The following is a 19,388-nucleotide window of genomic DNA, read 5'->3' on the forward strand; positions in this document are numbered from 1 at the left end:
TTTGTCCTTCTGCACTGTCTGTGTCACCTCAAGCTAAGTAAAAAGAAAGAAAGAAGGGGGGTGGGGTGGATATGAGAGTGTCAGTCCAGGCTTCCTGAAGTATAGTACTGAGTAAGAGCTGGTGTGGAGTCATGGTACTGCCAAGCTTAGGGATCGTGAAAACAAAACCCAATTCTGTTGGTGTTATGTTGAAATGTTTGAGTCTATTTCCAGTGCCACAATAGAGTGATGATTAAGCAACTCCTACACAAGGCCCTGCAATTACTCCAGATTGACAGCTGTAGACTGGGGAGTGTCAAAGAAAACCTCTCAGTATCACTGATGCCCAAAAAGTTTGGAAGTGAAGATGATGCAGAAGCTGTGGACCAAGCCTCCACTCTGCTCCCACTGGCCTTTAGAACTCATGGGTCTGTAGTTTGCTTTTTCTCTAAATATTTATCTCTAGTCAGGGAAACTTAGGTGATTTCCAACCTGATATTTTATCCCTAAATATTAAAATACGATCAAGTCACCTATAGACACTAACAAAACCCAGGTCTCTCTGCATTACTTTTGCCTTAAACTGAATACCTTCCTTGCAGTCCATCTACCCCCTTGCTGGTGGAGCTGGACTCTGAACTGGTTGGTACAGCACTTGATTATATTTGACTGTCAATCTCTGCCAGCCTTCAAAACAGGTAGGTCAGTAACATTAACTCCTCTCTCACTGCAGTAATAGCCCTTGATCCTGGAGAGCTCCTTGAAAACTCTCAGGGCCAGAGACACTCAGAACCCTGAGCACTGTTAAGAGCACCTCGAGTAGATTTTTAAATACCAGTTCCAAACTGAATAAACATGATATACGGGTGCTTTGCCTGCATGTATGTGTGTACATGTGCTCAGTACCTGAAGTCAGAAGGTGGTGCTGGATCCCTTGGAATTTTAATTATAGTTGTAAGCAGCCATGTGAGTGCTGGAAATCAAACCTGAGTCCTCTAGAAGAGCAGCTAGTGCTTGTAATGGCTAAACCATCTCTCTAGCCCCAACGGGATTTTAAATTGGGGGAAGTCATTTGTACATTTACAGATTGCTTATTGTATTTTGTCTGCTGAAGCTAAACAGATCATACACACAAAAAACTCACTAAAGTTAACTCTTGAGACCCAATATGAGAACCTACATGGGTAGAGCAAACACCAAATTTAGGACTGTGAGATAGAAATGGATGGGTCAGGGCATACCAATGCAGGAGTGGGGGTGTCAGGATTGTAATGGTTTCTTTGGTTGGGGATTTAGCTCAGTGGTAGAGCACTTGCCTAGCAAGCACAAGGCCCTGGGTTCAGTCTCCAGTTCCGAAAAAAAAGAAAAGAAAAAAAATGTAATGGTTTCTTTATGGAACTTGTCTAGTGCGTAAATAGCACTTAATTTTGAATCTGCCAAAACTAGTTTATGCTCTAAAGAACAATCAGTTCAAAGGGAGGAATCCTGCACCTCCTCACCCTAGAACTGCTACATATTCCTAATCTTAACAATGGAAGTCTAGATTATTCTCTTCTCTTAGTTACTACTGTCCAAACTGATTCTAGTATGAAAAGTGGCCTTCCTAAGTTGTTTTATTTTCTCATTTCAGTCCTTGTTTTAACAGTCCTGCCAGTCCCAGGGTTTGAGTCATCTAACATCTCAGTGCAGCATCCCTGGTGAGATACAGCAAACCAGAGCTGGTGCTTCATACCGGCTTTACAACTCTGAAATGTCTGTATAAAACAAACCCCACCAGATACCAGCACCAGGTGTTGATATCCTAACCTTTCTGCTGTGTCATTTTCTGCAGTTTTTTTTTGAGACCCAACTGTCTTCCCCCATGTAGCTGGATATTTATCTGCAACCTGTTCCCAACACAGGAGCCATCATCTTCTCTCGCCATTTTATTTGTGTGTTCCTGGTCGTGTGTAACATTATTCCTGGGGAGTTGCAAACAAACTTCTACTCACCCTATATAGGGAACTAATGACAGATCCAAGTGCAGATATCATCAAAGGTCCAACTTGATGAACAAATAAGTTTTATTGATGTTACTTATAAGAATATGGGTAAGGGGCTACTTATAGGAGCAGAAATAACACAAAGACAGCCGCATCATCAAAGCCAACCCAGCATGGGTGACAGCTCACAAAGCTGGAACTTGCAACACACTGCACAGCCTGCAGGCATCACCACAAATTGAAGAGTGTCCCTTTCAGGTGACTCAGCTGGTCTGAGCTGCTTCCAGGCAGCTCATCTGGTCTTTGTTTTCTCTAAGTAGTTCAGCTGTGGCTATCTGTTTCTTCTAGGCAGCAGTCTATTTCCTTTGGGAAGGAGGGGCCTAGTGCATATGGTCAGTTTCAGGGGCTTCGAGAAGCTATTTTGAGTGTACTGCATCTCTTAGTGAGCATCATCACAGCATTTTCCTCCCTGTGTTGGTTCATTTCCCTAAAACATTCTGTCTTAAGAAATTTCACACAAAAATGGGAGGTTGTAATCTTAAGAACTGCCACACACTGGTACAGGCTGGCACACACCCTATTGTGTGCCATCATGATATCAGGTGACTAAGGAGACAGATTAGGTTACCTAACCTTTTATGTACATACGGCACCTAACCACAAAACTGGACATGCATGCAGAATTTTAATAGATTGACACAATTCCAAACCTGTGCTTTTCATTCAATCATCTGAACAGATAGATAGAAGGAACCTCATTTGGCAGTTTAACCTAGTTAACATTTGGCATTAGGAACCATAATTCCGGTTTTCTGTAATTTGAATTGATGTGGGGTTACTACAAAACTTTCAAGGTAACTTTACAGTGTCTCAGACCCTACCTTTGCATATAACAGCTAAGACCTGGGGATCAAACCTAGGATTTCATCCAAGCCAAGAATTCTGCTAACATTTAGCTACAACCACAGATTGTCACTGCAAGAGTTGTGTGTTTGTGTCATGTTGAGTACAGGCACATTTATGGAGAGGACAACCTCAGATGTTGGTCTTCACCTCCCTATCTAGTCTGAGATAGGGTCTCTGTTGCTTACCAGCTGGCCCACCTGAGCCTTCAGGGTTTCTTCTCTCACCACCTCCCATCTCAGTGCATACATGCCCTACCATACACAGCTTTTACGGGTTCCTGAGATCAAATCCAGATCCTCATGCTTGCAAGGCAAATGCTTTACCCACTGAGCCATTTGCTCAGCTCACCATTTAAGGATACTTTCCTGCTTTCATAGTTGCTAGCTTATAAATTATCTAATTTCAAGCACTAATGCTCCCAATTTCCTAGGATGTGTGAATATGTGGACCATCTGCATGAACATTTCAAATATCCCATGGTGATCAAACATGCTTCATATCTGCCTCCCAAGGTAAGCTGAAGCCTAGGACATGTTGGAGATGTGCTGTCAGAAGCCATTGTGTCTCTGAAAGAATTGATTTTCAATAACAAATGGTTGATGAATAATGAGTATCAACGAAGGTCAGAGTACAGCTAGCTTTATGTCAACTTGGCACAAGCTAGATTCATTATGGAAGAGGGAACCTCAATTGAGAAAATGTCAAGACTGGCCTGTGGGCAAGACTATGATGCATTTTAATTGACGTTGATATGGGTGTGCCCAGCTTACTGGGGGACAGTGTATAGAGTCCTAGATGATATAAGGTGGACCCACCCCTGGACAGGTATAGTCCACAATGTAAGATAAACTAAGGAAGCCACGAAGAACAAGGCAGTAAGTAACATTGTTCAGTGGCCTCTGCCTAAGTTCCTGCTCTGATTTCCCTTGGTGTGGAGTTGACCTGAGATGTAAGCTGACATAAATCATCTCCTCGAGGTGCTTTTTGGTCATCTTTATCACAATAGAAATCTTAAGACAGAGCTATTGTCATATTCCCAGTTGCTGAGCCCTTAAAACACACATTCCTTCTTCCCAAAGGCCAACAGCATCTACACATCAATGACCTGGGCCTTTTATCCAGATTATGGCTCATTTGCACCAAACAGATATTAAGCTACTAAAGTTTTAGTTTCACTTACAATCCAGGTAAGTAGCCAATAAAGTATGACCTTCCATCTTCTTTCAAACAAAAACCTTTGCATATTAAAATTTAAAAATATTTTTATGTATGTGAGTACACTGTAGCTGTCCTCAGACACACCAGAAGAGGGCATCGGATCCCATTACAGATGGTTGTGAGCCACCATGTGGTTGCTGGGAATTGAACTCAGGACCTCTGGAAGAGCAGTCAGTGCTCTTAACCGCTGAGCCGCTCCTAAAGTTTTATTTTTAATTACATGTATGTCGGTAGGCGCCCATGATGGACAAATGAGGGAATCTCCTGGAACTGGAATTACAAAAGGTTGCTTGACATAGGTGCTGGGAACCACCCCGGTGTTTTACAAGAGCAGCAAGTGCTCTCAACTGCTGAACCATCTCTCCAGCCCCCAAACTTAATTTCTTAAATACTGAATTACCTCTTGATTAGAGGTAGAAGAAACCAGTGTTAACACGTGTCAATCTGTCTCTGCTAGGATGCAGGCTTCTCAACAAAAATGAAGAATCTGTGAAACTTCTTGCTGCTCAAGAATTATGTGTTCAGCCCTAACACTTTTTTTCTGAAGTGAAATGCTTCATGCTTTTAGTGTTCTTTAAAAATCTTTGTCAAGTGCTATACTTTTGAAAACTATGCAACATTTCATAATTCCTCATTCGAATACTTGTTATAAATCAGAAAAAACTGGTTCTGCAGTACTGTGAGCAATAAAAAGGATCCACTGATTTGTCCTGAAATGGTTTAGAATCCTGTTATCAGTCATGCCCCACTGAAATTAATGGGAACAAATTGTATTTCTTCACACTGCAAAACTCTTACAAAACTGTCTTAGCTAGGCATTGGAGCTCCCAGTTATAATCCCAGCATGCAGAAGCTGGAGTTTTGCAACAAGTTTGAGGCTAGCATACTGAGTGCCAGGACTAAAGTTTGAGACACATCCTCCATACCACCTCCCTCAAACAAAACTTAAAACGTGATTTAAACAATATCTGGTGATGGTTAACATATTTACATGCCTCTAGCATGTAAACTCTTAGCTTATACAGACTGTACTCTGACTACTTTCCTTTTTTTAACCAGATGTTTAGTCTATTAAGCTGACTGATCTTATAAAATTTGCTGTTCTAGCAAGATAAAAAGGTCAGGCTAACTGCCATTTTTGCTTTGTAATCCACTTGCTTGCTCTGCTCAAAAAGATGACTAAGACAGCTGCAAGACATACATGTTAAAATGAGACCCTGTCTACACCTAGGCAGAATAAATGTAATCTTGTGGGTTTTATATTTTCCTTTTTCATACATATGACAAACATTTTATTAAGTTTCTTCTATATAAGACAAGGTCAAGCCAAAGGGATCCAAGGAAGATAAAAAGTAAATCAAAAGGCACTACACCACCTAAAACCGACCACCTCAGAGGTAGCGGGCTAAGGAAGCTCGTGCTATATAGCAAGTCACCTAATGTGAATAGGGCTTTGTTTTTATAAGCCCAATTTACCCTCAGCTTCCGAGTGTTTTGAGGCCAGCCTGAGATATATATGAGCTAATGAAGGCTTAGGGTTTTTAGGTCAGTCAATTTTCTAGGCAGAAATTGAGCCTGTCACTAACCTCAAACTGAGCTCTCTGACTTATAATGCCCACACAAAAACTAAAAGTCTTTAAGAAACCGACAAATGCAAAACTATTACTATATAGCATATAAAATGTTTAGAAATGAACAATAACATATTTCAAGTTTATATACAATATACTCTGAATTTCACCACCTTTTAGATATACATAAATGCCTGGGGTTTTGCCAAGTATATAGTCTCAGCTTTATACATACCTTCAGTAAATACTAAAGGAAAGGCAGTTTCTCAGTGTCTGGGACACTTTAGATGCTGGTGATCATTACAGACAGATCACTGTCAATTTTTCCTTCAGTAAAAACTGATGATATTCACAGCATCACTGAAAGCACTAAACAGCCATTTCCATTTTAATCGTTGGATGTGGATTATACCCTTCAATCTGAAAGTCTTCAACTTTGAAATCATCGATTGTCTCAACTTTTCGGAGGATTCTGAGCTTTGGGAAAGGTCTTGGTTCTCGCTGTAGCTAAAAACAAAATCATAGCATTATTTTACATCCATTCCTGTGTCTCTTCATGAAACCAACACAGTATTTTATCACAAGGTACTATTTTCCAGGAGTGTCTTTTCTTTCTGCAACACTGGGGATTGCACCGAGCCTCACGAGAGCTACACAAGTAATCTACGATTTAGCCGTGGCTCAGCTCTTAGTTTACCTCCTTATTGTGACACAGGGTCTGGGTCAGTTATCTAAACTTAGGTCGAACCCATTCTATAGCTCAGGCGAGCCTTGAACTTGGAATGTTCCTGCTCCGGCTCCAGGAATCTCTTAACTAGCTGTGATTATAGCTGAAGCCACCAGATAATTCCTGATAAGTAGACTACACGTACAGGGACACAGTTGTTTACTCTTGCCAGTCTAGTTTTGTTCCTTAAGGTTCATAAAAGATGGATATGATATTTATTCTTTACTGCCGTCTCAATTCATTTGTTGCCTACTGTGCTATAAGGATTTGAACAGACAGGCTCTTTAAAATTCAGCCCTAACTACTTACTGGACTTAAACATAAAACCCCAAAGTCAAACATTTATATTTTAATTCTTCAAGTAAAATTATGAGTTAGAATGCCTTATCTCTGGTACTGGAACTTAACACCTTAATGTTTTTAGTGCTTGCGGTTGCTAAAGCTGACTATGGCCTCATCCCTGCTCAACCTCCATTATTAAAAGCCCTATAGGTAGAGCACTTCAATATAAGACAGCATCAAACAGAGTGACTGTGATACAAAGGACACCCTGCCACCCATCCAATCTGTTAAGGCACCAAGCTCAAAAACAGAACTAACAGGTATAGGTATATTTCTTACCTGAATTTTCAGTGGCTCAATATGATTCAGATAAATGTGTGCATCTCCCAAAGTATGGACAAAATCACCCGGCTAAAAATGTCTCACAGGAGGAAACACAACAGTTAATATTTTAGTTTAAATTCTTTTAAAAACACATCATTTTAAAACAGACTAAGGGCAGGTAAGATGGCTCAAGTGAGTAAAGGCATCTGTCACTAAGCCTGACAACCTGGGACGTACACGGAGGAAGAGGACTCATGTGAATTGTCCTCTGATCCCCACACACAGAATAAAATATAAGCTTCCCAAAACAGTAATTTTATCAGAATGGTTTTTGAGAAAAGCTAATTTACAAACGTTTTTAAAGTTGTAAGTGAGGGCTCACAGTAATCCCAGCACTTGGAAGGCTGAGATGTTTACTGCTCTAGTTGGCATAGTGAACCTAGAAGAACAGGGAGGGCATAAAACTGAAGTGGACTTAAAGTCTCGTGCAATAGTCAAGCTCTATTCAGAGCATTAGACAATTTATACTCTGAGGGTTAAGATTATACACTTAACTAAAGTGTATAATCACAAAGACAAGCTGCATGTGGCAAAAACATGTTTTTCTATTGAGGTATATAAATAACAGCTGAAGTAAACTCTCTCCTATCTGCTACACCTGAGAGGAGCATGAAAACACATTCCAAGAACAATTCTGCGTTGTACTCAGAATTCTTAGGACTTCATTCTTGGACTATGTGCCAACAGTGAGACAGTAGGTGAGGGCTAATGTGGATTATGGAATAAGGCCATATCTCCAACCTCCCCTGACCCCTTACACACACACACACCCCCCATATGAATGTTAGTTTTCATAGGCAACAAGGGGCCAGAAAGCTCCAAGGAGGGTTATAAGGTAAGCCAATTCATGTCTTATTCACATGCATATATAATTCTAATACTATGGCTGAATTCCCTGCTATGAGTTCAGTGTATTGCACTGGCCTTCTGAAAGAAGCTCACCTGCAGGCCCGTGATATGTGCAATCATGTAGGTCAGCAGAGCATAGCTGGCAATGTTGAAGGGCACACCCAGACCCATATCTCCTGACCGCTGGTAAAGCTGGCAAGACAGCTCCCCATTCACCACATAAAATTGACAGAGGGCATGGCAAGGAGGCAGTGCCATCAGGGGAAGATCTGAGGAGTCAATGGGGAAATAAGGACAGGTTTTAGAGAATATAGCTATGAAAAAGGTAAAACAGCAACCAAGCCAACCATGAAAAAAAGCCAGCAGGTTACAGACACCCACAACTCATACCTTCCCATTATCTCAAAGTCAGACCATTTTCCCAACCCTGCAGCGGAGGTCACGGAAGCTTGTCCATTAGCTATCTGCAAGTATACGTTTATACTGAAGCAGTACTCTTCCATTTGAGCCGCTGCTGACGGCACCAATAAAAGGGAAATTACCTCATTTGCAAAGGCCTAGGAGACTGTTATTATAAATACAAATGACCTTTCCTAGGTACTCACTAGACCCTTGTACAGTTTAGTTTTATAATCTAGTTAAGCGTTAATACTTGAAACTTCATCTGCTCCAAATTAAAAAGTTAAAATCATGGGTGTTTTAACAGGCCTCTGTAATATAAAAGCATGAAGAGGATCACATGAGCCTAACCCCAAAGCATGAAGGTAAAAATAAGAGCGAAGTGTGAGTGAGTTGCTCAAGGGCACACAACCAATCACATGACCAGAGGCAGTTCCACCGGCACATGGAACGAGCCAGTTTATCCGGATGCTGTGTACCTTTTGGGTTCCAGGCACACATGATGATTCTTCTGTCATCGGGGTTGGTTTTGATGGTGTCAATCACTTTTTGCAGCTGGTCTACTCCTTGACCCGAGTAATCTGTAGAATTGTCAGAATACATGCACACTAAGTCACAACAGACACAGCCTCTCATGTGATGACGCTGGCAGCCTTACTTCCTGAACCATGGTTCTAAGATACACAGCACCTTCTTGTCCTTCCTTAAGTTCTTTTCTGGTTAAGACTTTCAAATATTTAGTCTGTACAATGTTACCCCCTCCACTTAAAACTGTTCCTATTTCTGACTATTGTTGGAATAAGGTTTAAATGTGTCATGCAAGGGTTCATGAATTGAAATGCAATTTTCATTTTTAGGTAAAAATTTCATCTAATTCTGCGGCCTTTAAAAGGAGATTAGGATTAGAAAGTCATTTGGGTGAAGTTTCCTTGAGTGACTTCTGAGTGGTTCTGGTGACTTCTAAGAAGAAACAACACTCTTCTCATCTCTTATCACCGGATACTGTGTCACCTTGGAGTTGTGAAGACTATCATCAAAATGCAGACATCAGGACCACCAGCACTGAGATTTTGCCACAGCTTCCTAAACTATGGGTTTAGGGTGAAAACACACACACCCCATATGTGACTGGGTAAATGAATGTGGGAGCCGTGAAAAACTAAACATCCCAAAACTAATTCACAATCAAATGCATAGAGAACCAGAAGTGAGTGACTCTGGAAGAGCTCTCTGCATTGTGTGTTGGCTTCACCGCAGCTATGGCTCTAAAAACATGTACACATGGTGCACTGTACCTGTGGTATATAACACAGAGCACCAACAAATATCGCCTGAAATACTTGAGCTTGGATTCCAGACAATTAAATATTATAAACTGACATGCTACGGTACAGTATACTGCTTTTCTAGAATAACAAAGATCTAGTTATAAAAAAAACAAGGCTCTCATTATTTCCTGACTTTCTGTCATATATTCAAATGTCTTTGGTTTTGTGGGAGGGGAAAAGATGTTCTTAATTTTTAAATTTATTTAATATTATGTGTATGCATCTGATGTGTGTATGTGGAGTGGTGCACGTGTCAGTGCACATGGTGAGGTCAGAGAACAACTTTCAGGAATTACTTTTCTTGTTCCACCCTCTAGTGATCAAGCTTAAGTTGTTACGGCCTGTATAACAGAAGCTTTATCCAGAGTCATCTCACTAGCCCAAATTAGTGTATCTTTGGATTGTATTATGTTAAGAATTTTTGGTTTTATACCTAAACATAGTAACAGCCATATACAGCAAACCGGTCACTAACATTAAACTAAATGGAGAGAAACTTGAAGCAATCCCACTAAAATCAGGGACTAGACAAGGCTGCCCACTCTCTCCCTACTTATTCAATATAGTTCTTGAAGTTCTAGCCAGAGCAATCAGACAACAAAAGATCCAAGGGGATACAGATTGGAAAAGAAGAAGTCAAAATATCACTATTTGCAGATGATATGATAGTATATTTAAGTGATCCCAAAAGTTCCACCAGAGAACTACTAAAGATCATAAACAACTTCAGCAAAGTGGCCAGGTATAAAATTAAATAAATCAGTAGCCTTCCTCTACACAAAAGAGAAACAAGCCGAGAAAGGAATTAGGGAAACGACACCCTTCATAATAGTCCCAAATAATATAAAATACCTCGGTGTGACTTTAAACAAGCAAGTGAAAGATCTGTACAATAAGAACTTCAAGCCTCTGAAGAAAGAAATTGAAGAAGACTTCAAAAGATGGAAAGATCTCCCATGCTCATGGATTGGCAGGATTAATATAGTAAAAATGGCCATTTTACCAAAAGCAATCTACAGATTCAGTGCAATCCCCATCAAAATACCAATCCAATTCTTCAAAGAGTTAGACAGAACAATTTGCAAATTCATCTGGAATAACAAAAAACTCAGGATAGCTAAAACTATCCTCAACAATAAAAGGACTTCAGGGGGAATCACTATCCCTGAACTCAAGCAGTATTACAGAGCAATAGTGATAAAAACTGCATGGTATTGGTACAGAGACAGACTGATAGACCAATGGAATAAATAGAATTGAAGACCCAGAAATGAATTCACACACCTATGGTCACTTGATTTTTGAAAAAGGAGCCAAAACCATCCAATGGAAAAAAGATAGCATTTTCAGCAAATGGTGCTGGTTCAACTGGAGGTCAGCATGTAGAAGAATGCAGATCGATCCATGCTTATCACCCTGTACAAAGCTTAAGTCCAAGTGGATCAAGAACCTCCACATCAAACCAGATACACTCAAACTAATAGAAGAAAAAGTGGGGAAGCATCTGGAACACATGGGAACTGGAAAAAATTTCCTGAACAAAACACCAATGGCTTATGCTCTAAGATCAAGAATCGACAAATGGGATCTCATAAAACTGCAAAGCTTCTGTAAGGCAAAGGACACTGTGGTTAGGACAAAACGGCAAACAACAGATTGGGAAAAGATCTTTACCAATCCTACAACAGATAGAGGCCTTATATCCAAAATATACAAAGAACTCAAGAAGTTAGACCGCAGGGAGACAAATAACCCTATTAAACAATGGGGTTCAGAGCTAAACAAAGAATTCACATCTGACGAATGCCGAATGGCTGAGAAACACCTAAAGAAATGTTTAACATCTTTAGTCATAAGGGAAATGCAAATCAAAACAACCCTGAGATTTCACCTCACACCAGTGAGAATGGCTAAGATCAAAAACTCAGGTGACAGCAAATGCTGGCGAGGATGTGGAGAAAGAGGAACACTCCTCCATTGTTGGTGGGATTGCAGACTGGTACAACCATTCTGGAAATCAGTCTGGAGGTTCCTCAGAAAATTGGACATTGAACTGCCTGAGGATCCAGCTATACCTCTCTTGGGCATATACCCAAAAGATGCCCCAACATATAACAAAGACACGTGCTCCACTATGTTCATCGCAGCCTTATTTATAATAGCCAGAAGCTGGAAAGAACCCAGCTGCCCTTCAACAGAGGAATGGATACAGAAAATGTGATACATCTACACAATGGAATATTACTCAACTATCAAAAACAATAACTTTATGAAATTCACAGGCAAATGGAGGGAACTGGAAAATATCATCCTGAGTGAGGTAACCCAATCACAGAAACACACACATGGTATGCACTCATTGATAAGTGGCTATTAGCCCAAATGCTTGAATTGCCCTAGATGCACAGAACACATGAAACTCAAGAAGGATGATCAAAATGGGAATGCTTGCAGGGTTGGGGATTTAGCTCAGTGGTAGAGCGCTTGCCTAGCAAGCGCAAGGCCCTGGGTTCGGTCCCCAGCTCCGGAAAAAAAAAAAAAAAAAAAAAAAAAAAAAGAAAAAGAAATGGGAATGCTTCACTCCTTCTTTAAAAGGGGAACAAGAATACCCTTGGCAGGGAATAGTGAGGCAAAGTTTAGAACAGAGGCAGAAGGAACACCCATTCAGAGCCTGCCCCACATGTGGCCCATACATATACAGCCACCCAATTAGACAAGATGGATGAAGCAAAGAAGTGCAGGCCGACAGGAGCCGGATGTAGATCGCTCCTGAGAGACACAGCCAGAATACAGCAAATACAGAGGCGAATGCCAGCAGCAAACCACTGAATTGAGAATAGGACCCCCATTGAAGGAATCAGAGAAAGAACTGGAAGAGCTTGAAGGGGCTCGAGACCCCATAGGTACAGCAATGCCAAGCAACCAGAGCTTCCAGGGACTAAGCCACTACCTAAAGACTATACATGGACTGACCCTGGACTCTGACCTCATAGGTAGCAATGAATATCCTAGTAAGAGCACCAGTGGAAGGGGAAGCCCTTGGGCCTGCCAGTGAACATGATTGTTGGGGGGAGGGCGGTAATGGGGGGAGGATGGAGAGGGGAACACCCATAGAGAAGCGGAGGGGGAGGAGTTGGGCAAGCCAGGAAGGGGAATAATTTTTTTTTTTTTTTTCCGGAGCTGGGGACGGAACCCAGGGCATTGCGCTTGCTAGGTAAGCACTCTACCACTGAGCTAAATCCCCAACCCTGGGAAGGGGAATAATAATCGAAATGTAAATAAGAAATACTCAAGTTAATAAAGATGGGAAAAAAAAAAGAATTTTTGGTTTTAAAAATTGACTTGCATTTCACAAAAACATCATTCAGTGAATTCTGACTTGGGATTCGAAGAGATATGCCAACAATATCTAAAATGGCAAACATACTTCTGCCATTTTGTACTACATGTTTCTGTGGTGTAGAGTTCTCATCCTTGACACGTATAAAATCAAAGTATCAATAGACTCTGAAAATGCCCTACAACCTGTATTAGGCCAAGATTTAATTTTTTGTGAGAATTAACAAACACACCCATCTCACTAGTGTGTAACTAGTGTAGAGAGGAAACTAGTGTAGAGTAAATATCGGAACCATAGAATAGTTTCTAAGGCTTCGGCACTCACTGTGTTACACATACTTCCACCTAAAACAACATTACAACTTAGTCGCTAAACACATCACTGACTTACAACTACCAGGAAAACTGTAATGAGTTTAATGATCTGGTACATGTTTTCCAGTTGTCGTCTGTGGACTTTAATTCCCTGCTTCCTGCTGAAACGTGTAGGCTGAGAAGTGATCTGTTAATGAAGACCACGGCTACTTCATCCACTCTCCCCTGTATACACTTCTAAGACAAGCCCTAGTCAATGTTCAATGAGGGAGGGAATTCTCAAAAATCACAGCTCCAAGAAGGCAACATAAAAGACTCCAGGAAATTGCTGGATTGTGGTGGTGATTATATATAGTAAATAAGTCTTTTAAAAAAATCTCAATTGCAGACAAATACAACTTTAGGCTTTACTGAAGAATCTGGAGACTAGGCCTGTTTGATTGTTCTGTTGCTTGTGAAGAGTCACCGTGACTGTGGCAACTCGTGTTAAAAAAAAAAACACACCAAAAACATTTAATTGCGGCCTTGCTTATGGTTTTAGAGGTTCAGTCTATTATCAGCATGGTGGGGAGCTTGGTAGCTTGGTAGGTGTGGTGCCGGAGAAGCAGCTAAGGGTTCTACAACCAGATCTGCAGGCAGCAGGATAAGAGACTCTGGGCTTGGCATGGGCTTTGAAACCCCAAAGTGACGCCTCCATCAATAAGGTCACACCTCTTAATCCTTTCAAATCCACTCCCTGGTGACTAAGCATTTATACATATGAACCCACGGAGGAGATTCTCATTCAACGCCCCCCACAAGGCCCAAATTCTTCCAATTTGCTAGGAGCTGTGACTGTCCCCTTGAGAGGAAAAGCGTACAGTCCAGGTTGCTGGTGTCTGCCCAGCCAGTAATTTATTACTTCCTGCACACACAAGCACACACACACAAACTCTAGTGAGACACTGACTTTGGAACCTGTTCTAGGGAGAAATGACAAAAGCTGAAGGCAGGTCTCTGACACACAAGCAGTACTGAGAGAGAGGAAGATGCCAGTCATAAACTGAGATGTTTTCTTCACCCTCTGTTCCCACAGAGTAGGAAGAAGAGGGTAAGTCCAGCGGCACTGCACAGAAACACTACACTGACTACAAATTTGCTAGTGCCTCAGCCCTGCAGAGAAATGATCATCAAAGGCAACTCCTACACCCAGTCCCAGATGAACCTCCATCTATCATAAACCCTTATGAACCAAACCTACCACTATTTGCCAGTGACAAGGTTCAGAAAGTTTCAATCATGCCCAACATATGTTAGCCACCAAGAGTACATTGGGATTTTATGTGATTTAGTTGTAGCTTCTCCACCATAACCCAGCATCGTTTCTCACAAAGTCAGTTCGTATCAGCTCCCACGATGTGAACTTGGCCATCATACTCTACAATGGATTTTTGAGCAAGAACACTCAGGAGACCTGAAGCATTGTTCTCTCCTTACCTGAATCCATATCTTTGTAGTCTGCTCCAAAATGTCTCCACTGGAATCCATAAACTGGGCCCAGGTCTCCTTCCTGTCGGGCAGAGAATCCCAAGCTGTCCAAAAAGTCTCGGGACCCATTGGCATCCCAAATTCTCACTCCCTTGGAGGACAGTTCTTTAGCATTTGTGGAGCCCTAGAAAAAAATGAGTTAGAACACGCATAAAAGGGGATTCTGAGCTACTCATCTCCTACCCACGGCATACTGTCCATGTACAGCCTATCTTTAAGCAGGCTGGTCCTGGCCAGACTCCCTTCTCTTGCCTCCTTACCAAGGTGGGAGTCCTCTCTTGTTTCTGTTGCTGCACCCAAGCTAGCTAGCTTATGAGTTTCCAACAGATTTTCCTATCTCCATGGCCTATCTCTCCCCTAGCAGTTCTGGGATTAGATGGCACCACCAAATAGGGCTTTTTATAAGAACTCCAGGGATCCAAACTCAATCTGATTTATATGGCAAGTGCTTTTAGCCACTGACCCATTTCCTCATTGTTCCCTTTTAATTCTTCTTCCCCCCCAACCCAAGATATCGTAGGTTATCAGGTGAGGAAATTCCAGGTGTACCCCTGGATATCCTAGAACTCACTGTGTAGACCAGGCTAGCCTCAAACTCACAGACCCACCCGCCTCTGCTTCCTGAGTGCTGGAATCAAAGGTGAGAACCATCACTGCTGATTTTATGTTCTAAAACCTCCAAGTCCCTAATCTATTCCTACCTCATCTCACAGTTTTGAACTGCTAAACCAACCATGTTCCGTGTCTACACATAATCCCCCAAATGGACTTGTTTAATAACACTCCAAGTACAGTTTGTTCACGTATCATGTATCTGGCTAAAGAATTTGTAGTGATAATCATTAGTTAGCTTTTCTGGAAATGCTTCAGCCATCCTGTGGGGACTGGGAACGAAATCTGGGTCCTCTGAAAGAACAAGTGCTCTCAACCATCGAGTCAGATTTCCAGCCCCTCTTTCTTTTAAACTTTTCACTCCCAATAAATAACTTGTCAATCGCTTTGTTTTGTTTTTGTTTTCAAGACAGGGTTTCTGTGTAACCACAGACCACATGGCTGGCTACATTCTGGACCTAGGAATACAATACCAAACAGGACAAATAGATTCTCTAACCTTGGGAAACTCAGGGGACATTGTACTTATTTATCTCCCATCCAGAAAAATCATGAAAAGCTGGTTTATAGGCCAGCTGATGATGTTTCCCTATAAGGAAAGAGAAAGAAGTGAGAAGGGAGAAGAATCTATCTTGATTAGGTCAAGGCTATCTGAGTGGGACTGGAAGAAAGGGAGAGAATCATACTCCATACGGAAGGAAAAGATAGTAGGCACTGGGAATGGCCAGAGCCCTAGGCAGGAATATCCCCATGTTTTCAGATTAGTGAGGAGAGCAGGATAGGTGGGGAGAGAGAAAACAGAACTGGAAAATGAACCAAAGAAGTGGAGATGGCTAACAACTGCAAGTTACTAAGACTTCTAAGCCTGGTGTTGTGAAGACTAACGGCTTCTAATAGCAGCACCACCCGTACCTTAATAAACCACAACAACTCCTCCAAAACACCCTTCCAGAATACTCGTTTGGTTGTGAGCAGAGGAAATTCATCTGAAAAACAGTTTGTCATACAGTTAAAACATGGTAAAAATAAAGCAAGCCACCATCCAGCTTTCTCTATGGAAGGAAAGTTCCTGGGACCCAAAACCCTGGAGCAGCTGCAGGAGAACAGAGTCCTATCCAGCTACTGGACAAGTCAGGGACACCACAGTTCTCCAGGGGATACCCATATGGGAAAGAGAAAAGGTCCCCACCCACTAATCAGCCACTGTGAACGCAGTCACTGGGCTGTATTGACAACACACAAAATGTGACCTCAGACACAATGTAAAGCCCTCCCATACCCAAGTCCATATGCCATGGGCAGAGAGGTGATATCCCTCGTGTAAAAACTGAACAGTTTTCAGATACTGGGAAAGCAAACTGACCTAGTATAGGGAAACAGAATTGTTTACTCCTCAGAATGGCCATCAGGGAACTTGGTGACATCCACTTCAAAGAAAACGCCCAAGCGTCCACAGCTTAAGAGGCAAAGGGGTGGGGGCAGGTCAAGCAATCCACAAGGCAAAGTGAAAATACTAAGGTCAGGGGTGCAGCCTGAGTAACTGTTTTGCAACCAGGACACTACTTCCATCTTTAACATTATCAAAAAGCTGAATAAAGACTGGAGAGCTAAAGGACAAAAAAGCAGTCTACGAAGAGGAAGCGAATTAAAAACCGGGTCTGTGGTTCGTCGAGGTCCACAGTTCTCGGAGGCCCTTTAGGCTGGATCAATCTATGCAGCAGAGGCTGTAGTTTCCAGCTCCAGAAAATGTTTGAGACTTAAGTGAATTCCCTAAGAGTGTGCATATCCCCACTCAAAGCTACTCTCCACGCCAGGGTCAGGTTCCTCTTCAGTTATCCTAAATACCACCATTAGCACCCCCATCCCCAGCCAACACCTAGAAGGTCCTGTGTTTGATTACATTCTTTTCTCCCAGACATCCTCTGGTTCCTCTTTAAAAGCCAAGGCTGTTGGAGGAAACCCCACAGCTCCCGCCTCGGCCTGGGTTCTCCCCTTTTCCCGCGCATCTGTAGCACCGCCCAAGCCATTTTCGCTCCAATTTAAAAAAAAAAAAAAACAGTAACAAAGGGGAACACCAGATAAGGGGAGGAAGAGGAGGAGCAAACTCAGGACAGACCTCTGGGCAAGGTCAGAACAAGCCCAGACAGGTTTCTCCCACTCCCTCCCCTCGGGGCCGCACATCTGGTTAAAACTGGATTCAGGAGAAAAGGTTTAACCGGGATTAAGGTCAAAGGGAGACCTTCAGGACCTAATTTACTTGCAGCAGCTGCCACCTAGCGGCCCTGGGGCGGACACGCTGAGTTTAGGGCTCCTAGAACCTCAGAAGCTGGGTTAGGGCTAACCGTGGCCGGCCGCCCCGCGTCTCCGCGCGCCCAGCCCGCCGGATCCTCCCACAGTCCATCCCGCTAGCGGGGACCAGCCTCCGTTACCTCTCAGGCTGTACCGTGCCTGCATGCCGAACACCGACAGGGTGCCAGTGCCCGTGCGGTCCTCCTTCTTGAAGCCGCAGCGCATAATGTGCTCCACCTGCCTCAGGTACTGGAGTTCTCCATGCTGCGGGGCTTCCGTGCGTGGCTGTTGAGCACCGGACTGCAGCTCAGAGCCTTCAACCAGCATCGCGGAGCAGTCTGGTGGCAGTGTAGTCGGCGCCAAAACCCGCACCTTCCGGTTGCTCTTTTCCTCCTACTCGAGCCCGCCTCTTCCTGCTGGGAAGCTTCTGGCCGCCGAAATTGACAGACCCCCTCCCACATAGCTGAAGTGGTTACAGCTTGCAAGGCAAACACCTGCCAGCTTTCTCGAATCTCAATTTGCCCTATTTTGACATTAAGAGCCTATAGGGTCAGGGTGTGGGGACAAACGCCAGTAATCCCAGCTCTCGGGAGATTGAGGCTAGAGGATCTGGAGTTTAAGGCAATCCTTTGCTTCACAGCAAATTCAAGGCCAACTTGGGTACTTGAGACCCTATCTCAAAAAGAGCCTTTGGCTTATTTATACTAGAGCACACCAGAGCCTGCCTTTTGATGCACTGGCCCTAAGGATCTCATTTTCCAAGCCAGGAAAGGGGTTGATTTCTTGTTCTTGAAAATTTGAAAACAAACCCTGTTATTTTGTTGCGGGGTCGGCTTAAATCCGACATAAATCCAACATAATTCAAACACCAGGTCAATTCAGATGACAAATTTTTATTGTAATTAAACCGCTATTGATCGATCGGGGCCACAGAACAGACTCAGAGCTGGACGGACCATGAAGGGACATTGTACAGCATATTTAAAGAATAAAACCATAAAGAATGGAGAGGCTGGGTGAGCTGTAGCATTGTCCAATCGTGTTTTGACATAAGGGCTTGCGCAAGGGAGTTTCCATCAATTAGGATAGGAGTTGGTTCCTGGGCTTAGGATCTTAGTTTGACTCTGCCAGCAAGCTAGTGAAATTGTCCCTGAGATGTCTGGACTCAAGACAATTTCCTTACAACAGCTGTTCAGCTATTGGGAAGTCCCCAGCTCCCCTGGGCCCTGGGACCTTGATTTTAGTCTCTTACTATGATTAAATGGAGTCTGAAAACAAAATGATAGTACTTAGAATAAGTTTCTTTTGCTCATTCCCAACTATTTGAGTTTCGTTCCCTACAATCTAAAAGACAGCGTAACGAGTGATTTGCATTCTCATGACTCCATTTGCCCAGCCTTGTTGAAGACTGTCAGCTGGGACTAGTAGAAGATGTACATTGTTAAAACTGATGGTGGCCTTTAAAGCATTCTTTAAAATGTATGTGCCTTGTAGGTTTCTGGTTACACATTGGGGTTGGGGTAGGGATGAAGATGACTCAAGACATCAAGCTTGGTGGCAAGCCCTTTACCAGCTAAGCCATCTCTGTCACTCAGCTCAAAATTTCAAAATTTCATGCCACATTTTTCAGTTTAACCATTGGTGAACAGAGCCATCTGATGAGTTCAAAATGTATTAATAT

The 19,388-nt window shown here is 42.6% G+C and overlaps 2 protein-coding genes across 3 annotated transcripts in view; one reads left to right on the forward strand and one right to left on the reverse strand.

The window, feature by feature from the left end:
- The window catches only part of Enosf1 (enolase superfamily member 1), a 39,154-nt gene extending 28,535 nt beyond the window's left edge, over positions 1-10,619 (forward strand). The window contains exons 2-6 of the mRNA XM_087569083.1: positions 214-407; positions 582-677; positions 1,610-1,676; positions 3,298-3,379; positions 9,155-10,619. Of these exons, the coding sequence (XP_087425209.1) occupies positions 347-407; positions 582-677; positions 1,610-1,676; positions 3,298-3,379; positions 9,155-9,241 (393 nt within the window). The 5' untranslated portion in view covers positions 214-346 and the 3' untranslated portion in view covers positions 9,242-10,619. The remainder of the gene's footprint in view (positions 1-213; positions 408-581; positions 678-1,609; positions 1,677-3,297; positions 3,380-9,154) is intronic.
- Positions 2,025-18,034, reverse strand: Tyms (thymidylate synthetase). 2 transcript variants are annotated; one of them, XM_087564987.1, is made up of 7 exons: positions 16,782-17,418; positions 16,331-16,404; positions 14,756-14,930; positions 8,777-8,878; positions 7,992-8,167; positions 7,005-7,076; positions 2,025-6,163 (listed from the first exon to the last, which is right to left on the reverse strand). In XM_087564987.1, the coding sequence occupies exons 1-7, from the start codon at positions 16,840-16,842 to the stop codon at positions 6,026-6,028; spliced, it is 798 nt and encodes a 265-aa protein (XP_087421113.1). In that variant the 5' UTR covers positions 16,843-17,418; the 3' UTR covers positions 2,025-6,025. The 2 variants fall into 2 exon arrangements, with proteins under 2 accessions (XP_087421113.1, NP_062052.1); NM_019179.2 differs by lacking the exon at positions 16,782-17,418 and adding an exon at positions 17,848-18,034 and having other exon boundaries at positions 5,350-6,163.
- Between the last annotated feature and the right edge of the window lie 1,354 nt (positions 18,035-19,388).

The sequence above is a fragment of the Rattus norvegicus genome, chromosome 9 (assembly GCF_021556685.1).
Source record: "Rattus norvegicus strain SHRSP/BbbUtx chromosome 9, alternate assembly SHRSP_T2T, whole genome shotgun sequence".
Classification (NCBI taxonomy): Eukaryota; Metazoa; Chordata; class Mammalia; order Rodentia; family Muridae; genus Rattus; species Rattus norvegicus.